The 22,132-nt window shown below is 36.6% G+C and overlaps 1 protein-coding gene across 2 annotated transcripts in view; it reads left to right on the forward strand.

The window, feature by feature from the left end:
* Positions 1-22,132, forward strand: part of epha6 (eph receptor A6) — a 115,264-nt gene that overhangs the window by 14,437 nt on the left and 78,695 nt on the right. For both annotated transcript variants that reach the window (XM_057330912.1, XM_057330911.1), the window contains exons 2-3: positions 843-907; positions 20,983-21,652. In XM_057330912.1, the coding sequence (XP_057186895.1) occupies positions 843-907; positions 20,983-21,652 (735 nt within the window). The remainder of the gene's footprint in view (positions 1-842; positions 908-20,982; positions 21,653-22,132) is intronic.

Consider the following 22,132-nt stretch of genomic DNA (forward strand, 5'->3'; position numbering starts at 1 on the left):
ATATTCATTAAGTACGTAAGATGTAAATGGATTTGCAGTATACTTAGCATGAATTCAATGTATTTCAGATACATTTTAGTATATTTATTTTTCACTAGGGTAGTTAATTCTATTCAAGTTAAATTCATTCATGTCAAGTTTATTGTCAAGTGTATTGTACAAGTCCAGTCAAGTCATTTTTTGTTCTGTTTCCCTAGTTCTGTGGTGTTTTACCCCCTTGTGGGTTTTGTTTTCCCTTGTTTATTTTAATAAAGTTTTGTGAAATTCTGTCTCCACACCCTGACAAAGTTGGCTGAGAGGCAGTCAATTTCAGGTAGACCACTAGGGATATTGTCTCGGACCCCATGATAAGGCAGTCAGGGACAGTGCTCCCAGTTGAAAAAGTATATTAACTAGAATAAGTACTATATTAACTTAGCAAATCAGTTGGGATTTTTAAAGATTCAGTGAGTCATTTATTCAAGGAATTATCAGACTGAATTAAAGCGATTCAAGTTGTGGGTTTGCCAGTCTTTTTAAGCAAATAATTAAAAGAAAACTTAAGTCAATTGTTCATACATTTGTTTTTGCATTTTAGTTAATTGGTTTTATATTCGAAAGCTCATCAAGCAGGTAAAATACAATTCTGTTTTTTGTGTCAATCAACATAGAAATGCACCAGGTTAGAGATGCAAAAAACACTGAACTAAAATTATTCTGGGCATGAGAAAACTAACATCCCCTTTAATCCAGTTTATGAAATGTTGTACACAAAATTGTTTGTAGTCATTGAAATTCTGGAGCCTTTTACAGTTAACTCTACAGTAGCTTCATGTTTTGTTTTTCCCCTTCTTTCTGTATAGTGGTTCTCTTGGACACTACAGACGTGCTGGGAGAATCGAGCTGGAAAGCCTACCCTGTAAATGGGGTGAGTAATATTTCTTCCATGACCTTTGTACCTTATACATAAACTTCCTTGCAGCATCTACTGTAAGGAAAATTTGTATGTGTTACAGTTATTAGAAAATCAATCACCATAAAGCTGCTCTAAATGAATTCCAACCAATATATGCCTACTCAAACATGACTTCAGGTTAATCCAAACCGCACAATTCAGTGTTACAAAGAAGTCAGTTATTATGAATTCAATCAAAACGGGTCACTGAGACAGTATTAGTGATCCAGAATGTGTGCATAGAGCTTCTTAAAGGGTAATTATTAACACATCTCAGTAATTCAATTTCACCTCCTTTCATTTTTGTGAATACTATGAAGATTTCTAAGACATTAAAACCAGTCAAAGGGTTGAAAGCAATTTGAATGAAGCAGCCAAGCAACACAACCCCGAGCTCCTAGTAGTAGACCTACTATTATTAAAGCCTTTCTTCTGTCTGATAAGAAACATTATGATGGATGCTCGATCTGTGCCCCTTTTCCAAGACCCTCTAAAAGTACCAGTGCTGGTCTTTCGCTAAACAAAAGTGGAAGTGGTAAAGTGGAGGAAACCAGCCAGCCCACACAGTTTTTTCATATGAGGGTGTGTAAAATGACCTATACCCCAAAAATGATTTCCCACTGGAGCTGCAGTGCACATCTTCATATTACTTCTCATCTTACACAGGTGGCCATGATGTCTAAGAAAGAGAGTTCATTTCGACAGTAAACACCACTTGGGGTTTCATTTTGGTGCAGTAACGGGCCGGTGCACACCTCCGATCGAATCAATAATTCATGCTATAATATCCTGGGTCAGATAAATCTCCTATTAGTATTTACCACAGTGTCTTTCTCTAGCTCAGTCTGTTAGGTCAGGGTATGTCATGTTAATCAAAGCCCTTGTTCTTCTCCCACAGCCAGATGAAACACACCTCTTCAAGCCATTAGAGACTTTCCCTGCCATTTAATTTGTTTCCTAGCAAGGGGAGACCGGTGTGTGTTTTGTTTACTCTGGCTCAGACATATCCTACGGGGGTTTCTCTCTCTCTCTCTCTCTCTCTCTCTCTCTCTCTCTCTCTCTCTCTCTCTCTCTGTTTGGAGGAGCAGGTTTTTTGTGATGTTCCATTGTTCCAACAGTCATGTTGTCCTCATGCTGTGAAAGAGTCTCTGGCAAAGGTTATAGGAAATAATATGTGCTTATGGTAGCCCTCATACACTCTTTATTTTAAGATTGAGGGAGAGACTTGACATAAAATGTCATGACTGTTAGTTCAAATATAACATCTGTAGACTGGGAAGATGGGATATGGGAACGTCTGAAATGTTACAACTAGGGTTGGGTATCGTTATTACGATTCTTATTAAATCCCAGTTTCGACTCCAAAGTTGTAAAGTAAACATTTAGATGTTTCCTGTATAGCCATTTTGCCTGCTTATTGACTGGTTTGCAATAAAATATGTATTTTATGTGCAGCATTTTGACAATAAATTGAAAGCTTTATTTGCTGATAACCTATACTTTCAATGTGAACTCTACATTATACACTGTAAAAAAGAAATCCCGTAAAAAACGGATAAAGTACTGGCAGAAAATTTACTTACTACGGTAGTCAATGGTGGCCAAGAACTGTTTAGTTACAGATTTGGAACATCCTCTCTTTAAGGATCCGATTCCAGAATTGGAATTGATTTCNCTAATGAGGACAACAAACAGACAAGAAACACCCGGATAGACAATCATAAAGAACCAATAGAAAACAGAACTACAAAGGACTACAAGATATGACATAGGACAGGAAGTAACATAAAAGTCCACAATACACAGGGCAAACACAGACTGGATCATGACAAACAAGATGTGCTACATATATTTTAATTTTAAACATGACAGCTACTGGTAGTTCATCCTGAGCTGGTAGGTCATATTTTCAGAACACCAGGGTGGAACCAAACTCTTCCGGGTGGTGGACCTTTATAGTGTATGTAGGCCACTCTAGGATTAGGTTTTAATCTTCTACCTCACCTAGGAAGGTCGTTGTAACTGTACATTTCAATGTACATTTTCAAATATTTGACAGTGCAGGTCTAAAATGACCATAAGTAAATTCTAGCCTCCTAGCTTGCTGGAATTGTACTTGTAGACTTAATTATAACTGTGGTGACATTTTACGAATTTGGAAGGAAAGTGTTATTATTTTGCAATAGTTATCTGGTAATATGAATATATAAAAAATAATGGTTGGGCCTCTGAGGGCAAATGCATTCATCTGAATTCTGTGTTTCATCAGCTGTTTGATTAAATGATCTCTCATAATGTATATAGTGAAACCAAAAAATAACTCATTGGTCTTAAACAACAGATTTTTCCTTCATTGTGATAAGCAGTAGTAGGCTGTGGGTGAGTGTTAAAATGAACATGTTTAGTGTCAAATGCAATAATAAAAAACAAAGCTTTTCTCTGTCAATTCAAAACAGCTCTCCCTGTTTCAATTTGACAGAAAAACCAATCAATAAATATGGAATCCACCACATATATAAAGATATTTTGCATTATATTAAAAAGGAAAAGCTGTTTTGACTCACATAGCCAGATATTAGACTGGGGCAAAGGTCCGGGGCTTTGTGGTAAATTTGACTGACATTAAAACAAGTGATCAAATCACACTTTTGTTTAGTTTTTACATGTCATTTACCATTAGATATATTTTATACCATAATATTAGACACAATATAAGAAAACACCTTACTTATCGATGGTTGAAGTTACTAATGGAAGTCAGCCAATCTGATTGTTTGATGTAGCTCTGTTGGTAGAGCTTCATGTTAGCAGCGCAAGAATAATTGGTTCAATCCCCGGAAATTAAATTTATTAGTAATTTTTAATTACTAATAAAATGTATGCCTTGAATGCATTATAAGTCACCGTCTGTCAAATACATCAATGTAAAAGCAGGTTTTGAGAATTTAATATTTTAAACACAGTGAGTAAGGGATTATGTACAGTATATTACGTATAAACAAACAAGCATTTGTATGGACTGTGACAGTTAAACTTGATTTCACAAGATCATACAGGCTAATATCTAACTTTAAAACTTAACTAGGTTGTAATATGCTGCTGGAACAAATTACCTATGGGGCCTTTTTTTATTATTATTGGAGGACAGGTTTGATTGTTCTGTTTGACTAAAATATGCAATCAAAGACCACAGGCACTGATCATTTATAGCATGTAAGGAGGACATGGAGATCATCCTGACTGAGAACTGCACGAGATATAAGAGCAAAGTTGATTTCCTCAGCAGACTTGTCATGACACAGACAGGCCTCGAAGTGCTCTCTCTCTGGAGACACTGTTTTTCGGGACATTCCCTTTTCCCTCACTTATTGCCTACTTTCGATTGTCCATTGAGCTGTTGTATTAAAGCAATATCACACTTGCAATTGTGCAGTTACAACAGTATATCAGCACTCTATGATAACCTGTCATGATTTGTAGGGGGAAGAACCCAAGCGCAGGCAGCGGCAGTGAAGGGGTTAACACACTACTTTTTTTAACAAACAGAAAATGAACCAAAAACCCACGATGGGGCAAAACCGACACGATTGAACTAAACAAAAGCAGAAAATAAATACTTCCTTCGATGGGGCATCAAAGAAAACCAAAACTAGATTTAACAATAAACATACAACAAGACTAACCAAAAGACAGGGAAAACCAGAACCGGTTTCAGGGTAAGTATTCCAACAAGGTTTTCATGCAAGACACGACTCACACTGTGGATGGCACAAAACGAACTAGCACAGGACAGAAGACACACAGGCATTTTAAAGGGAAACAGATAAAGGGAAGATAACGAGGGGCAGGTGAGGGTATGAGACACTGCAGGAAAGAAATACGGGGAACGAGAGGGGCGGGGCCAATGACGAGACACGAGAAAGCACATGGCATGTCAATGGTAAACAAACCATGACTTTCTCACGCTAAACACAAGGGATCTGTCATGATCCTGCCACAAGACTAGAAAATCATGAACAGGAAGGCAGGACCATGACAATAACCTAAAGCTGAAAATAAACATACTGATATACCACCATACCAGCACTCTGCTAGTGTGATATTGTATTTTTCTTTTACAAAGCTACTGATGTTGATTTTAGATTTCACTCTCCTCCGGGTTAAGAACAGATTTAAAAGAGGTTACAGCTAGGGCTGCAGCTATCGATTATTTTAATAATCTAGTATTCTACTGATTTTCCATCGATTAATCATGTATTCGGATAATAAATACTTTTCTTTATTAAAGAGCAATAATAAATACTGTATGCAAGAGAAAATAAGACAGGTCTCTTAAAATGAACAACTAATGTTTCCTTTTTAGAAAAACATTTTTTTTATTGCTGAAATTGCATACATTAATATCTGTGAAAAGTTAACCCATTTAATACATTACATTGCCATATTACATTCAACATGCAATATAATACAAATGTATAAATAAGAAACATTAATAAGAAGAGAAAGAATAATTTCAAAGGTAAACAACTAACTTGAGCTTATGCATGATGCATTTGGTTTATCTAAATTAGTTTTAGTTATTTTTTTTACTATTAAATAGTCATATATTTGTCCACATAAAATACCAAGTTAACCGGACTTTTATTTTGGCAGGTTGCCGGAAGACGCTTATTTTTTAGTATGTCTGTTTCTTCACTCAATGACGTTCATGTCCTCGTGTCCTCATAAAGTGCAGACGCAGACAAATTCATGAGCATCACGCGTGTAGCATGTTAAACTGTGCAGTTCATTCACTCAGACATGCAGAACAGCCAGATGACATGTGTAAATAACAGGATTCGGCATCCGCTAGTCCGCATCTAGTTTTACGGACTCAATGCAGCCGGAAAACAAGTTTCCCTCGCAAAATAGTCTAAAACTGAGTAAAATAGCAGTTCACCATTTCAATAAGCTATCACTTACTTATCAGCAGGAGAAATACGTGTGAGCATGTGAACAGTCTAAAATGCATGTGGCTCACGGTGAATGTGTGAGACTTGAGAGCCCTGTAACATGTATAGTTTAGCGGGCTGTGCGTTAGTAATAACAGTCCGTGGGGAAACGCAGTGCTCCGTGTACATTAGTTAAATGGATTAAACAAAGCTTCTGATTTTTTGTATTCGAATTACTTGAGTAACTCGAGGAATCGTTTTAGCCCTAGTTACAGCTAAACTTCAATTTTGAGGTCTAGATTTCATTGTGATCTATCAGTAAATACCAGCTCTTTCCTGCAGAAGGTCACCCAACATTCCATTAAAGATAAGAAATTAACACTCAAAGTATGGATTTCTGACTCATCCTGACACAACGTTTCCTAAAACAGCATGTATTAATCATTCACGCGCCAGAAACCGCGCGCAGACCTTTTAGAAAAGGTCAAGCTTTCAAATGACCAACATTGAATGAAAGAGCGTTAAGAGATCACTAATCACTCTTTGATTGACGCGGAAGTCTTTGTATCATAACTGCAGCGATAATTATGCTGAGTAACAAAAAATGTAACATGTCTGAGCTTTTTCATCCTGAAAGCATCATAATATACATACAAAAGACAAAACGAGGCTGATCGCAAACAGTTTAGAAAACATTTTTGGGCAACTTCAGACTGAAATCTTTCTTGCAGCAAGATATCTCGCAAGATATTTGTGACCTTTCTCGCTGGCAAAATTATAATTACTTATTTTTGGATTTTAATAAGTGTTATTTTTAATTAGTTTAAATGAGGATTATGTGAAGAAGGGGGAGCGGGTGCCACATTCAAACTGGCATTTCATTAACACAGAGATGAAGCAAATGCTAATCACTAGGCCAAAAGCTGACAAACTGAAAATATCATTTTTCTAGCTCTTCAGAATAACTAGTAATAAAGGTGTTATACAGTATATATATATGTCATTAAATTGTTATAACTAGGGTTGGGAATCGTATACTGTATATATATATATATATATATTAACATAGGAACTATGGCAATACCATACCATAGTTAGACAATGGTTACTATAGTAACAATATGTTTAATTATAATGAGATATCAGCAGATCACAAGTCAACACATGCACATTTTTGTCCGAAAATGTACATACAGTAACTGTTGAGGGGAATTTAAATTTAAATTTTATATCAAGTATCCGATTCCTAACCTTAAAGGAACAGTTCATCCCAAAATTAAAATTCGGTAATCATTTTCTCACCCTAGCCGTTCCAAATCTGTTTAAATTTCTTTGTTCTGATGAACACAGAGAAAGATATTTGGAAGAATGCAAACAGTTCTACGACACTTTTTACTACCATTGTAATTTTTCTTACTACGGTAGTCAATGGTGGCCAAGAACTGTTTAGTTACAGATTTGGAACATCCTCTCTTTAAGGATCCGATTCCAGAATTGGAATTGATTTCCGATTCCCAACCCTAGTTATAACAATTTAATGACATATATATATACTGTATAACACCTTTATTACTAGTTATTCTGAAGAGCTAGAAAAATGATATTTTCAGTTTGTCAGCTTTTGGCCTAGTGATTAGCATTTGCTTCATCTCTGTGTTAATGAAATGCCAGTTTGAATGTGGCACCCGCTCCCCCTTCTTCACATAATCCTCATTTAAACTAATTAAAAATAACACTTATTAAAATCCAAAAATAAGTAATTATAATTTTGCCAGCGAGAAAGGTCACAAATATCTTGCGAGATATCTTGCTGCAAGAAAGATTTCAGTCTGAAGTTGCCCAAAAATGTTTTCTAAACTGTTTGCGATCAGCCTCGTTTTGTCTTTTGTATGTATATTATGATGCTTTCAGGATGAAAAAGCTCAGACATGTTACATTTTTTGTTACTCAGCATAATTATCGCTGCAGTTATGATACAAAGACTTCCGCGTCAATCAAAGAGTGATTAGTGATCTCTTAACGCTCTTTCATTCAATGTTGGTCATTTGAAAGCTTGACCTTTTCTAAAAGGTCTGCGCGCGGTTTCTGGCGCGTGAATGATTAATACATGCTGTTTTAGGAAACGTTGTGTCAGGATGAGTCAGAAATCCATACTTTGAGTGTTAATTTCTTATCTTTAATGGAATGTTGGGTGACCTTCTGCAGGAAAGAGCTGGTATTTACTGATAGATCACAATGAAATCTAGACCTCAAAATTGAAGTTTAGCTGTAACTAGGGCTAAAACGATTCCTCGAGTTACTCAAGTAATTCGAATACAAAAAATCAGAAGCTTTGTTTAATCCATTTAACTAATGTACACGGAGCACTGCGTTTCCCCACGGACTGTTATTACTAACGCACAGCCCGCTAAACTATACATGTTACAGGGCTCTCAAGTCTCACACATTCACCGTGAGCCACATGCATTTTAGACTGTTCACATGCTCACACGTATTTCTCCTGCTGATAAGTAAGTGATAGCTTATTGAAATGGTGAACTGCTATTTTACTCAGTTTTAGACTATTTTGCGAGGGAAACTTGTTTTCCGGCTGCATTGAGTCCGTAAAACTAGATGCGGACTAGCGGATGCCGAATCCTGTTATTTACACATGTCATCTGGCTGTTCTGCATGTCTGAGTGAATGAACTGCACAGTTTAACATGCTACACGCGTGATGCTCATGAATTTGTCTGCGTCTGCACTTTATGAGGACACGAGGACATGAACGTCATTGAGTGAAGAAACAGACATACTAAAAAATAAGCGTCTTCCGGCAACCTGCCAAAATAAAAGTCCGGTTAACTTGGTATTTTATGTGGACAAATATATGACTATTTAATAGTAAAAAAAATAACTAAAACTAATTTAGATAAACCAAATGCATCATGCATAAGCTCAAGTTAGTTGTTTACCTTTGAAATTATTCTTTCTCTTCTTATTAATGTTTCTTATTTATACATTTGTATTATATTGCATGTTGAATGTAATATGGCAATGTAATGTATTAAATGGGTTAACTTTTCACAGATATTAATGTATGCAATTTCAGCAATAAAAAAAATGTTTTTCTAAAAAGGAAACATTAGTTGTTCATTTTAAGAGACCTGTCTTATTTTCTCTTGCATACAGTATTTATTATTGCTCTTTAATAAAGAAAAGTATTTATTATCCGAATACATGATTAATCGATGGAAAATCAGTAGAATACTAGATTATTAAAATAATCGATAGCTGCAGCCCTAGCTGTAACCTCTTTTAAATCTGTTCTTAACCCGGAGGAGAGTGAAATCTAAAATCAACATCAGTAGCTTTGTAAAAGAAAAATACAATATCACACTAGCAGAGTGCTGGTATGGTGGTATATCAGTATGTTTATTTTCAGCTTTAGGTTATTGTCATGGTCCTGCCTTCCTGTTCATGATTTTCTAGTCTTGTGGCAGGATCATGACAGATCCCTTGTGTTTAGCGTGAGAAAGTCATGGTTTGTTTACCATTGACATGCCATGTGCTTTCTCGTGTCTCGTCATTGGCCCCGCCCCTCTCGTTCCCCGTATTTCTTTCCTGCAGTGTCTCATACCCTCACCTGCCCCTCGTTATCTTCCCTTTATCTGTTTCCCTTTAAAATGCCTGTGTGTCTTCTGTCCTGTGCTAGTTCGTTTTGTGCCATCCACAGTGTGAGTCGTGTCTTGCATGAAAACCTTGTTGGAATACTTACCCTGAAACCGGTTCTGGTTTTCCCTGTCTTTTGGTTAGTCTTGTTGTATGTTTATTGTTAAATCTAGTTTTGGTTTTCTTTGATGCCCCATCGAAGGAAGTATTTATTTTCTGCTTTTGTTTAGTTCAATCGTGTCGGTTTTGCCCCATCGTGGGTTTTTGGTTCATTTTCTGTTTGTTAAAAAAAGTAGTGTGTTAACCCCTTCACTGCCGCTGCCTGCGCTTGGGTTCTTCCCCCTACAAATCATGACAGGTTATCATAGAGTGCTGATATACTGTTGTAACTGCACAATTGCAAGTGTGATATTGCTTTAATACAACAGCTCAATGGACAATCGAAAGTAGGCAATAAGTGAGGGAAAAGGGAATGTCCCGAAAAACAGTGTCTCCAGAGAGAGAGCACTTCGAGGCCTGTCTGTGTCATGACAAGTCTGCTGAGGAAATCAACTTTGCTCTTATATCTCGTGCAGTTCTCAGTCAGGATGATCTCCATGTCCTCCTTACATGCTATAAATGATCAGTGCCTGTGGTCTTTGATTGCATATTTTAGTCAAACAGAACAATCAAACCTGTCCTCCAATAATAATAAAAAAAGGCCCCATAGGTAATTTGTTCCAGCAGCATATTACAACCTAGTTAAGTTTTAAAGTTAGATATTAGCCTGTATGATCTTGTGAAATCACGTTTAACTGTCACAGTCCATACAAATGCTTGTTTGTTTATACGTAATATACTGTACATAATCCCTTACTCACTGTGTTTAAAATATTAAATTCTCAAAACCTGCTTTTACATTGATGTATTTGACAGACGGTGACTTATAATGCATTCAAGGCATACATTTTATTAGTAATTAAAAATTACTAATAAATTTAATTTCCGGGGATTGAACCAATTATTCTTGCGCTGCTAACATGAAGCTCTACCAACAGAGCTACATCAAACAATCAGATTGGCTGACTTCCATTAGTAACTTCAACCATCGATAAGTAAGGTGTTTTCTTATATTGTGTCTAATATTATGGTATAAAATATATCTAATGGTAAATGACATGTAAAAACTAAACAAAAGTGTGATTTGATCACTTGTTTTAATGTCAGTCAAATTTACCACAAAGCCCCGGACTTTGCCCCAGTCTAATATCTGGCTATGTGAGTCAAAACAGCTTTTCCTTTTTAATATAATGCAAAATATCTTTATATATGTGGTGGATTCCATATTTATTGATTGGTTTTTCTGTCAAATTGAAACAGGGAGAGCTGTTTTGAATTGACAGAGAAAAGCTTTGTTTTTTATTATTGCATTTGACACTAAACATGTTCATTTTAACACTCACCCACAGCCTACTACTGCTTATCACAATGAAGGAAAAATCTGTTGTTTAAGACCAATGAGTTATTTTTTGGTTTCACTATATACATTATGAGAGATCATTTAATCAAACAGCTGATGAAACACAGAATTCAGATGAATGCATTTGCCCTCAGAGGCCCAACCATTATTTTTTATATATTCATATTACCAGATAACTATTGCAAAATAATAACACTTTCCTTCCAAATTCGTAAAATGTCACCACAGTTATAATTAAGTCTACAAGTACAATTCCAGCAAGCTAGGAGGCTAGAATTTACTTATGGTCATTTTAGACCTGCACTGTCAAATATTTGAAAATGTACATTGAAATGTACAGTTACAACGACCTTCCTAGGTGAGGTAGAAGATTAAAACCTAATCCTAGAGTGGCCTACATACACTATAAAGGTCCACCACCCGGAAGAGTTTGGTTCCACCCTGGTGTTCTGAAAATATGACCTACCAGCTCAGGATGAACTACCAGTAGCTGTCATGTTTAAAATTAAAATATATGTAGCACATCTTGTTTGTCATGATCCAGTCTGTGTTTGCCCTGTGTATTGTGGACTTTTATGTTACTTCCTGTCCTATGTCATATCTTGTAGTCCTTTGTAGTTCTGTTTTCTATTGGTTCTTTATGATTGTCTATCCGGGTGTTTCTTGTCTGTTTGTTGTCCTCATTAGTTCTGTCTATATAAGCCCTTTTGTTTCACTTGTCATTTGTCGGTCATTGTTTTGTCATGTTACCTGTGTTTGCTACATTACCTGAGTTTTGTTTGTAAATCACGAGCACACAATACATTATCGCATTACCCCTGCATAACTGTTGATTCACTCGTAAATAATTTGGCTATGAAAACAAATATAGTTAAGCGATTTTTTTGTTTTGTTTGTAAATCAAAAACTACTATTTGTCTTTAGCTTAATCATGGATGAATGCAAGAGTCCTAATCACCAAACATAAGCTCAGATGCGAGAATAGAGTTGTCTGCTTCTAAACACTGTTTAAACTTGAAATTACTTCCATCAAAAATATTAACACGAAAACACACAGCGCTTCAATAAACTTGATCGCTTACCAACCTTAAAAACGGCTGTGTGCACCTTCCGTGCTCGTGCTGCGGAGAAGCCCGAGTGTTTCTGTGCAAATTTGGAAATATCGCATAAAACATTTGCGAATAAGAACCGTTTCCATCCAACTAGTCAGCCGTCCCTGTCCTAATAAACTGCCACTAAATATCAGTAAGAATAGTAAGAGAAGCCACTGAATATTATAATTTTCATATATAATAATACTTGCGGAGGCAGACGATTACGAAACACAATAAATGCAAGATCAGTACTCTGGTTAGTCAGGTTTCGCCGTCTCATAGTGCAGTTACGTGACTTTTTGGAGGAATTTATTCGGCAAATGCGTTTTCATCTTATTCGCATTAACTCTTTTTCAAAAAATGAAAAACCACCTCAAGCGAGCTGCGTAAAAGCTTTTTTGCGAATTAAAGGTTTTTAATTCGAAATTTGGTGTTTCCATCACTCGTTTCTGATGCGAAACTTCAAAATGCGAATAAAACAAGAGTGATGGAAACCCGCTTGTTAACAGACTAACTCCAAACTATCACCCAAACATTTATGTGCTTGTTTTTCTCAACAAAAACATTATAAATATAATTTATAAACATCATGATCATATACCGACCTTAGTGTTTATTTGTGGTTTTTATAGAATTATGTGCAATATGCTTTAGGCCATATTAGCGGGTTTTTCATTCGATCTGCATGATCTTATTCCGAAATGGTTACAAAATCTAAATGCTCAAAAACTTTTCTCAAACTTTGTTTTAAAAAAACGATAAACTTATTTTTAAACTCACATTGTTGTACATCATATTACTGAAAAAATATTATACCGTGCCTTTTGTATTGCATTAGGCTATGTTGCAAAAATACTGGCTCATTTTAACTTCGCAGGATTCCGTTATATTTTTTTATTAAGGTTGTGTAAATTTGCACTGAACTGAACAATACTGAACAATTTGCATTTATATGTTTTCATATGACATTTTATATTTAGCTTAATCTCGTTGGGCTATAGCCTTGCGTTCTTGTGCCTCTTCGTTGTTCTGCATTTACCAATAAAAATATAAATACTTAAAGTTTTTTTTTAAATTGACGACTTTGTCATTTGCAAAAGGCAACAATACATGCTACAGAATAATAACCAAAAAGAAGAGATTATTAATTAGGCCTAAATAAAATAGGCCTAATTAATAAAGGAAGGCAGTAATAATAACAAACTGCGCTATTTAGCCACCTAAAAACACAAGTATCGTTCACAGTTATCAACCCTCATTTCACGACCAAAAAAATGCACATTACATAACTTTGCAGTATATTATGCCATGTGTCTTTACTGGAGCTTCACAGAATGTGTGTGAAGGCACGCACAGATTCCAGAAAATCACTGGCAGTGTGAATGAACAAATCTAACGATCCCGGGACAAATTCCTGGACACATTTTCCGTGTATTTTCTGGGATCTCTATGTGAAAAGTGCTTTTACAAGCGTTTCCAAGATAAATAAATAAACGGAAGACTCCCGGTCAAAACAACAGTTTTGACAATGTGTGGAAATGAATCCGCAACCAAATTAATATCAAAACAGACTCCATTATTAGCAAACGGTGGATAAACCTTGAAAAATGATATAAGAGCGTGCCAAATCACAGAGATGCCGATTCGCACTGGACTAATATTATCACAGGACCTCCGTGTTCCTCAAAATATGGTAGGTAATTTGTGGGGGAATTTTTACTTTACAAATTACAGACATGGCCGATTCGCACAGGATTAAGATCACAGAAAATCTCTGCAATTATTACAAATGACCAGAGATCCCCAGGTAATACTAATCCCGTGCGAATAGGGCTTTAGTTTCACTTACCACGTGTGGTTCATAGTCCGGCATCTTTTAGCGTTGGGACTGCTCCATCCATAAATTTCAAACGACCTGCAAATCCAGCGTTATATCCACCGTTTATATAACATCCATCACTGAAATGCTCTGACAAACAAACACACCTCAATTTCTCTCACTATTGCAAGAGTAACGAGCTGCAGCTGCATGCCCACAGCGCAGCCAGTCTTGATGGTAGGCGGGTCTTCCTATTGCTGGCTATTTCTTTCGCCTTGCTGTGGGCATGATTTTCCGAGAGAATTGCCCAATAAGGGACTAAGAAAAGTTGTTACGTAACGGTTTTTGCATGTTCGCAAAAAACTTTCCGAAACCTATAGGAACCTTGGGGGAGTGTATCGAGCACAGAAATACTACGTAATTCGTCCAATTCGTTTTTTTGACAAGTTGACCATGCTAACTCTTTCCCCGCCATTGACGAGTAATCTCTCATTTAAAAATCAACTGTTCCCTGCCAAAGACAAGTTATTATGGTAATGGGTTTTTGTACTGCTGTACAGCAGGTGGCGCTGTTACACACCTTTGGAAAAAGTACAGAATCTGAACCTAGAACGTATATATTTTATCTGTTTTTAATCATTGTTCTGAGTCTAATCTGGGCGGAGTCTTGATTAGAAAAAAAATGTTAATTATCTCAGCTGTTTAATCAAAGTGATGCATTTTTTGAAGAAACCTACCCTCATCTAAGGAGTGATAAAAAAAAGAATAAATGAAGAAAGAAGAATACGGTTTCTTTTGTTTAAAAGCAGACTCTGTTCTTTCATTTGATATATTTGTCCATATATTCATTACAGAAAATGTGCTGTGAACCTGAAACCTGTGAAAATGTAAAAAAAAAAACGCTGGTGCTGGCTGGCAACGTTTTTTTAAAAGGCTGGCGGGGAAAGAGTTAAGCATGAGAAGCCAGCAAGTTTAACATTGTAAAGAAGTGTGGGTAAGGAAAGAAAAGACAGGAGAGTATTCTGACTCACTTGACTTTAATTTGCACTGACATAACATCAGCATTTAATAAAGCTGTCAAGGATTCTTCATCATTTCATAAATTGCCTTTCTAATCCATTGTGTTGTTCACTATTCAAAATACTGTAAAGGCTTCATTCACAAAAAGTAAAATAACTATAAAGATAACTACAACAATAACTATATTAGCATCCACACTGTAAAAAAGAAATGTTGGTTCGACTAAAAAAACCTTGCTGCTTTAAATTTTTTAATGAATTCAACTTAGAAATATTAGTTAACATAATGAGTTTGCATGAAATTCATTAGTTAACTAATATATTTTTTAAATTGAATGAACTCAAAATTTTAGGGCAACCAGGTTACTTTTTTTTTCGTTTACCCAAAAATTATATATACAGCTTGCACGCTTTAGTTAATTTTAAATGATCGACATCGATGTTTTATCGTTCATCAGCTGGGGAAAAAGCTCTGAATGTGATCCTAATGATATTGTTTCTTGTTTTATTATCATTATAGTCCACTATTCTCTTAAATTTAGAAAGTTTTTTAAAACGTTATCTTAGCTATTATAATTATTGTCCTTGATGTGAATGAGCCTTAAGACTTTTTTAGACATATTTAATTGTGCACGGTAGCCATGCATTCGCACATTTACTCGGAGTATTCATATCACTTTCTCTTCCTCCATCTATCTCTCTCACTTTCCCTATCTCAGCTGCCCTATATCTGTTTTCATGGTTGTGAGAGCTTTGTTTTCATAACTTGCCCGATTGGAGGTGAGCACAAGAACCTGGTCTGAGTGCAATACATCACCATCAGCCTCTGCTTTACAGGCAGTGACAAATTGCTGTTGGTTCTCATTTACATGCCCGGTCAGCTTTGACACATGTTGTATCCCGCTTTTCCTATCCAGAAAAAACAGCAATGCCTTTCAGCTAACACAATACATTGAATGATTAATCTGTTTGATTTCTGCTGTGGAAAATTGACCAGAATGTTAAATAAAAGAAAGGAGCAACATATAAGGACAAATTCAGACATTGTGTGTCATGCTTTCATATGGTATTCTAGAGAAAAAAACGTTCGTTTCAGTAAATAAATACACCTTCCTTTTATGTAATTAGATTTATTATAGAACTTAAATACTTAACTTGATTTCTTAAAATTCTGCTCAAAGAAAATGTTATTGAAAAGAGATGTCTGTGTACATTTCTATTGATCATAGCATCACTAATTCATCAATAGAAAAAAGGTGAGTATTGGCACCTGCTGCATCAACCTTGCACTCAACCAGCCTATAAATTGGGGAACTACGTTCAGCACTAAATGCATTATGCATATTTGCACTACTGCCCAATTTACAGTCAGCAATTGCAGTAAGCAATGGTTTCTTTACGGAATGCAATCCTGAATCATAATAATAAAAGAATGCAGAGATGCCATGGTGCGAAAGAATTCTGGATAGAAGTAGGTCAGTCTGTGGTGTTGTTCTTAGGACAGTAAAAAGTGACCCTGATGTCATGGGTCCCATTGGCCTTTTCAGTGCATGAAAAGAAGAAAACCTATTTTTTAAAGTGTCACAGGCCATAAATGCGGTGGTTTATCATTATCATTCATTTTTGTAGCTGCTGTTAGATGTTAGATTTGTTAGAGCAGTATCTTATATCTCCATCTCTATCCACTATCATCTTACTTGTGTTCTTTGTTGGGGGTAGATGACATTTTACTCGCTCTCACTGTCTGTCTGCCTCTCTGTCTCTGATTCTCTCTCTCATTATTCATCCCACTCCCTCTCTTTGTTTTTCTTATGAAAAATAAGGTTTTGATTTCCCTCCCCTTTTTCATGGAGAAATAAAGTCACATCAGAATAGAGATTGTGTCTGCGCCTGGGTTGTAAAACAGTCTGGCATAATGAAAGCGAAATAAGACAAAGACAAGATTAAGCCGGAGACGACCTAAAGGGATATTGATGCATGTCTGATTCTACCCAGAGCTAAAGGAGACATTTTTCATGTCCTTGTTTGTAATCTGGACCGCGCGATCAAAATGAGATTTCAACACCCTGAGATCTCTTGGAAAATAATTATTACGGAGTTTGAAAATTAATCATGGGAGTTGGTGAGATTCTAAAATGACTTTTGAGATATTTCTTATTTCAGATATGAGTTGTGGCTTGGTTCAATGTTCCATGCACTTGTTAACAATGTTTGTTTGTTTTTTTCTGATGAATGCATTCCAGACAAATCTATAACATTTTATGGTAACTCAATAAATCGTAAACATTATGTATTGCTTGACAGATTAGTAGCTCATGTACATACAAAAATACTGTATATAAAATCATAAATCAACACTTTTGACTATTTGAAGTATCTATAATAATACATTATAATACAATATAGTATGACATAATTACTCTAGTATAGTAAAGCTAATTTTCAGGGTAGCTTTACTTGTGTTTTGTATTATTTTAATATTTGTATTGTTTATTGTGTCATTTTATAAGTGTATTGTGTTGTTTTATTTCTTCTTGTAAAGTGCTTTGAGATGCACTTATTATTATGATTATTATGGTAATAATACTCTTAATTTGTACTCTGTAGTTCTATAGAATTCGAGAAGTATCTTACATTCGCCTCTGCAAAGACAACTAAATAAAAAGCAGATAAATAAAAAAGGGCTTCAGCCACAGACATTCCACAAGGTTGAAGAGAAACAGAGCGTTTGTTATTCACTTGGTGTTTTTATCGATGCAGTTTGAAGTGGAAGTCAATTAATCAATTATTGAGTCAAAGGTAGTGCCAGTATCTCTCTCAGAAAGCACCTTCATTACCCAAGGTTAATGTGTATTTAATAATTAAAAGATAATTAAACTCACACTCAACTCTAATTGTATTTCCATTTGCCCAGGGCCCATTTGCAATTGATAGACCCCCCTCCCTAAGTCCCCCGAGAGCAGACCTTTATTTGGAATGTTTAAATTCTATTATAGAGTTTAGAAGTGTGCACTTTCAATGCACAAAGCGAGGGAAAATCAAAGCTTTAAACATCAATCCTAAGCTGGATCTGACAACAAGAAATCAATGGTGATAATAGCTGCTTTTTAAAGTATTGAGTGTGTGTATTGACATGCTGGTCGGTTGCTGAAAAGGCTCATTTACAGCCAGAGCGGACAAATACAAGCCGAAACATGGTTTACTCTAAAGAAGCTGACCGATTGAAGTGTATTTTGGGTGTATTGCTTTTCATATGCATTACAAGATACAGGCATTATCTAAAATGTCCTGTATTCTGATGTGTGTGTTTGTGTTCTTGCAAGCGTCGGAACCAGCGATCTACTGTCGGTTTTCGAGTGGAGAAGTGATGACAGATAAAGAGTCAGGCATCTAGATGTCTGCTGATAGAAACCATTTTAAAAGCGATGAATTCCTCCCCCAGCCCCAAGATGCATTTCATGTTGTCTCTATCACACAGATATGTGCCGTTTTTGAATCTTGCTCCGTGGCCCCCTGCCAGCTTAATGTGATGTGTAGCCAGCGATTTTGGGTTCATCCATCTCGGCCACTTTTATCAGCGCGTGTAGCATCTTAAGCCGCATGGTGCTATCTCATCCCCACCGCGGCGCTCCTAAATATATCCGGTCACTTTCTAGCAGCAGATTGAAAGCGCGCTGCTGCAACCCCGTTCTTCCAAATGCCTCATTTTACCACCAGCGAGAAAGCTGATGAGAAACGTAAGGTTGAGAGAGGCAATGGTAGGGTGAGGGGAGATTACAGGATCATGAAACCTCCCAGAGTCGGTATGCTGATCTGGGGTCAGTGTATGTCTTTAATGTCTTTATAAATGACATGACATGATCTGCCAGAGACAGTTGTACATTTCTTTCAGAAACATTGAAATAAATCAAATAAAGTTATTTATTATTTAATTTTAATTTAGTCAATTATGATGAGCCCTGGAGTCCTGTCAGGCTCTGTGTTCATTTTAAAATCCTTATGCTTACATCTTAAGCATTGCATGGGCTCCTCAGTGTACAGTGTATCCACATATACTGTAGGTCTTTTTTTAGATTGGTTTAACAATAATCTTAGACATAAGAAACCCCGCTCCTTAAACTCATTTCTCATGCATTACTGAACTAAGAAAAAGGTAATAAAATACTTAATGTTGTTTGGAAATGAAACTCCTTGTGACCAAACTTTATGGTGGTAAAAAGAGTCCATCGTGATGATCCATCGACACACATCAGGACTATGATGCAGCAAGTTTCTGATTGAGGGGCTATTAAGGAAGACCTGTCACTTCAATAATGAAAGAGAATAAGTGGAGACTTTAGTGCTAATGAAGTGCGTCCTTTCTTATTAATTATCGAAGGGACAGGGATTAGGGAGATAAGACATAAGCAAAAGAAGATATGATTGGAGCAGAGAGTTTAGAAATGTGGGCACAAAAGAGAGAAAATAAGAAACAGTGAAAAGTGTAAGACAAAAGGCATGTGTGAATTAAGTAATAAGAGTAAATGTAGTGAGAGAAAAAAGTGATTGTGGGAGTGTGTTGAGGAGTAAATGTGTGGAACATTATTGTGAAAACCGAACACGTAGTGTAGGAAGCTGTAGGAAGTCAGGAAGTTTAGTGACTTTGGTCAGTCTATTTGTTTATTATTCCTTGCTGTGTTCACAGGTTCAGCATTATTCAGCACAAGTATAGCACATAACAGCCTAGAGGTACCACCTAAACCTGATGTAAGACTCTTGAAAATGGTCGTAAGGAATCTCACAATACCTGGATGTGACATTGAAATATTTAGGCAGTTATATTTTTCCATCAGTATGGGGGAACAATGAGATATTTAAGATTGCTGTGAATGTTATACTGTGTTTGTCATGAAGATGTAGCCTATATATAAATGGTAAGAATTGAGTTGTGTAATAGGTAGGCTTTTGACTTGAGTACAGTAGATAGAAACTGACATGACATTTCCAAAATGTAAAAAAATCGGAGGATTATTTAGTAGCATAATAATTTTACAGTACTGTATGTGCATTTACAGTGCACCAGTGTATTATTATGCACCACAATTTTGGTAACTATATGCATATAATATGGGTTAGGGTTAAGTTCAGGGTTGGTACCTAATATTTACATAGTAAGTACATAGTATGAAAAACAAACACATAGGGCTGTAAAACAAAGCTATCCTACTATTTTGCAGTTAAAGAATTTTAAGTTCCTATCATGTGTTAACAATAATACACTACAGACACAGATTTTTGTTCAGAATATAAATTCGGTTTCGAATTGCAACCAACGGCTCACTCCACCCCTCCCTTTTGAAGCACTATGGTGGCTGACACAGGACTAAAATGTTGTCACATTTTCACTTCTTTGCCAAATGAGATAACGTTTTTATGAAACGCACTCAGTAGCAGGCTACTGTAGAAACAACATAGCAAATTCTATGCAAGGGGACCCACCGTGTACAGTATTTAAATAGAAATAGCTCATTCTAAGATCATAAAAACATAACGCTTCAGTATGTAAGCTCTTTATACACCTCTGAAGACATAGTTATGTATATTATATTGCGTCTGTGTCAATAGATCCTCCAAAAATTACACATTGGACCTTTAACACAATGATGAATAAAAAAAGCATGCTAAAATGTTGTATTGCTTTGACATATTAGCCTCATGCCCATAATTAACTAGACATCTCTGGAAGTTCATCTCTTATGCTCAGTGATAGCTTGCTATATCGCTAGCCTCTCCAAAAATGCCTACCCTTCCTTTATTCTTGTTTTTCAGTTGGAATGATGTGTACTTTCTATAAAATCATTAAATGATTAAAAGAACATTCAAATTATTGCAAAGAAACAAAAGTATTTTTATATGGATTTGATGAGGCTAATTTAGGTTTGAGTTGGAGTTTCTACAGACTCCTACTTTTCTGAATCCCACAGAGGTCTTAATAAGCTCAGCCAAGCACTCCTCCTGTGCATTCGCTCCTTTCTATTGCTCTCTCCAATTATCTCACTATCTATCTTCTCATTCCTCTATCCTTTGCTCTCCACAGTGGGATAGTATCACAGAGATGGATGAGCTTAATCGGCCCATCCACACCTTCCAGGTGTGCCACGTAATGGAACCCAACCAGAACAACTGGCTTCGTACCAACTGGATACCACGTCAGGCTGCACAGAAGATCTATGTGGAGCTCCGCTTCACCCTGCGAGACTGCAACAGCATCCCCTGGGTCTCTGGCACCTGTAAGGAGACATTTAACCTCCTCTACTATGAGGCAGATGAGCCACATGGTGCTAATGCTCATTTCCATCCCAACGACTACGCCAAAATTGATACCATTGCAGCCGATGAGAGTTTCACGCAGACAGATTTGGGTGATCGTGTTCTGAGGCTCAACACCGAGGTACGGGAAGTGGGACCAATAGCTCGGAAGGGTTTCTACTTGGCCTTCCAGGATGTGGGCGCATGTATCGCCCTTGTCTCCGTGAGGGTTTATTACAAAAAGTGCCCGTCCACCCTGAGAAACCTAGCCGCCTTTCCAGACACCATACCACGGGTGGAAACCTCGTCATTGGTGGAGGTCAGAGGGGCGTGTGTTGAGAATGCTGAAGAACGGGACACACCCAAGCTATACTGTGGGGCGGATGGTGATTGGCTGGTGCCGCTAGGACGTTGTGTCTGCAGCATTGGCTATGAGGAGAGTGATGGTCTCTGTCTTGGTAAGTTCAGTCAGTATATTTTGCTTCACTTTCTCTCTCTCTTTCTCTGCTATGTTTCTTTTTGAGTGAGTGAGAAAAGCCGAATTTGTGACAGTAGGTGAAAGAAGATAAGAGAATAATGTTGTGATCCAGTGATGCAAGTAGTTCTCCTGTATGGAAAGGTACAATGCTGATAGAGACATCAGTGACTGACCTGGTTCAGGCTTCAGCAGCCTGTGGGGAGGTTCTCTGTACATGTGAGAGAATAGGAGATGACACTGGGAGTCAGAGGCATCATTACATTCACCTCATTATTGTAACTGAGCGTTTCTGCGATTCTACGAGTTCGTTAAAGATGATGTAGTGTGAGAGGCACTCATTTTTACAACTTTGCTTCGATTAATTGTGAGTTCATGTCATGTCAAAATGATTGTATAGAATTACCAGTGGAAAAACTCAAAAAATTCTTTAAATCCTGGGTTGGGGTGTGTCATTTATAGC

This window comes from Triplophysa rosa, linkage group LG4 (assembly GCF_024868665.1).
Source record: "Triplophysa rosa linkage group LG4, Trosa_1v2, whole genome shotgun sequence".
Taxonomy (NCBI): domain Eukaryota; kingdom Metazoa; phylum Chordata; class Actinopteri; order Cypriniformes; family Nemacheilidae; genus Triplophysa; species Triplophysa rosa.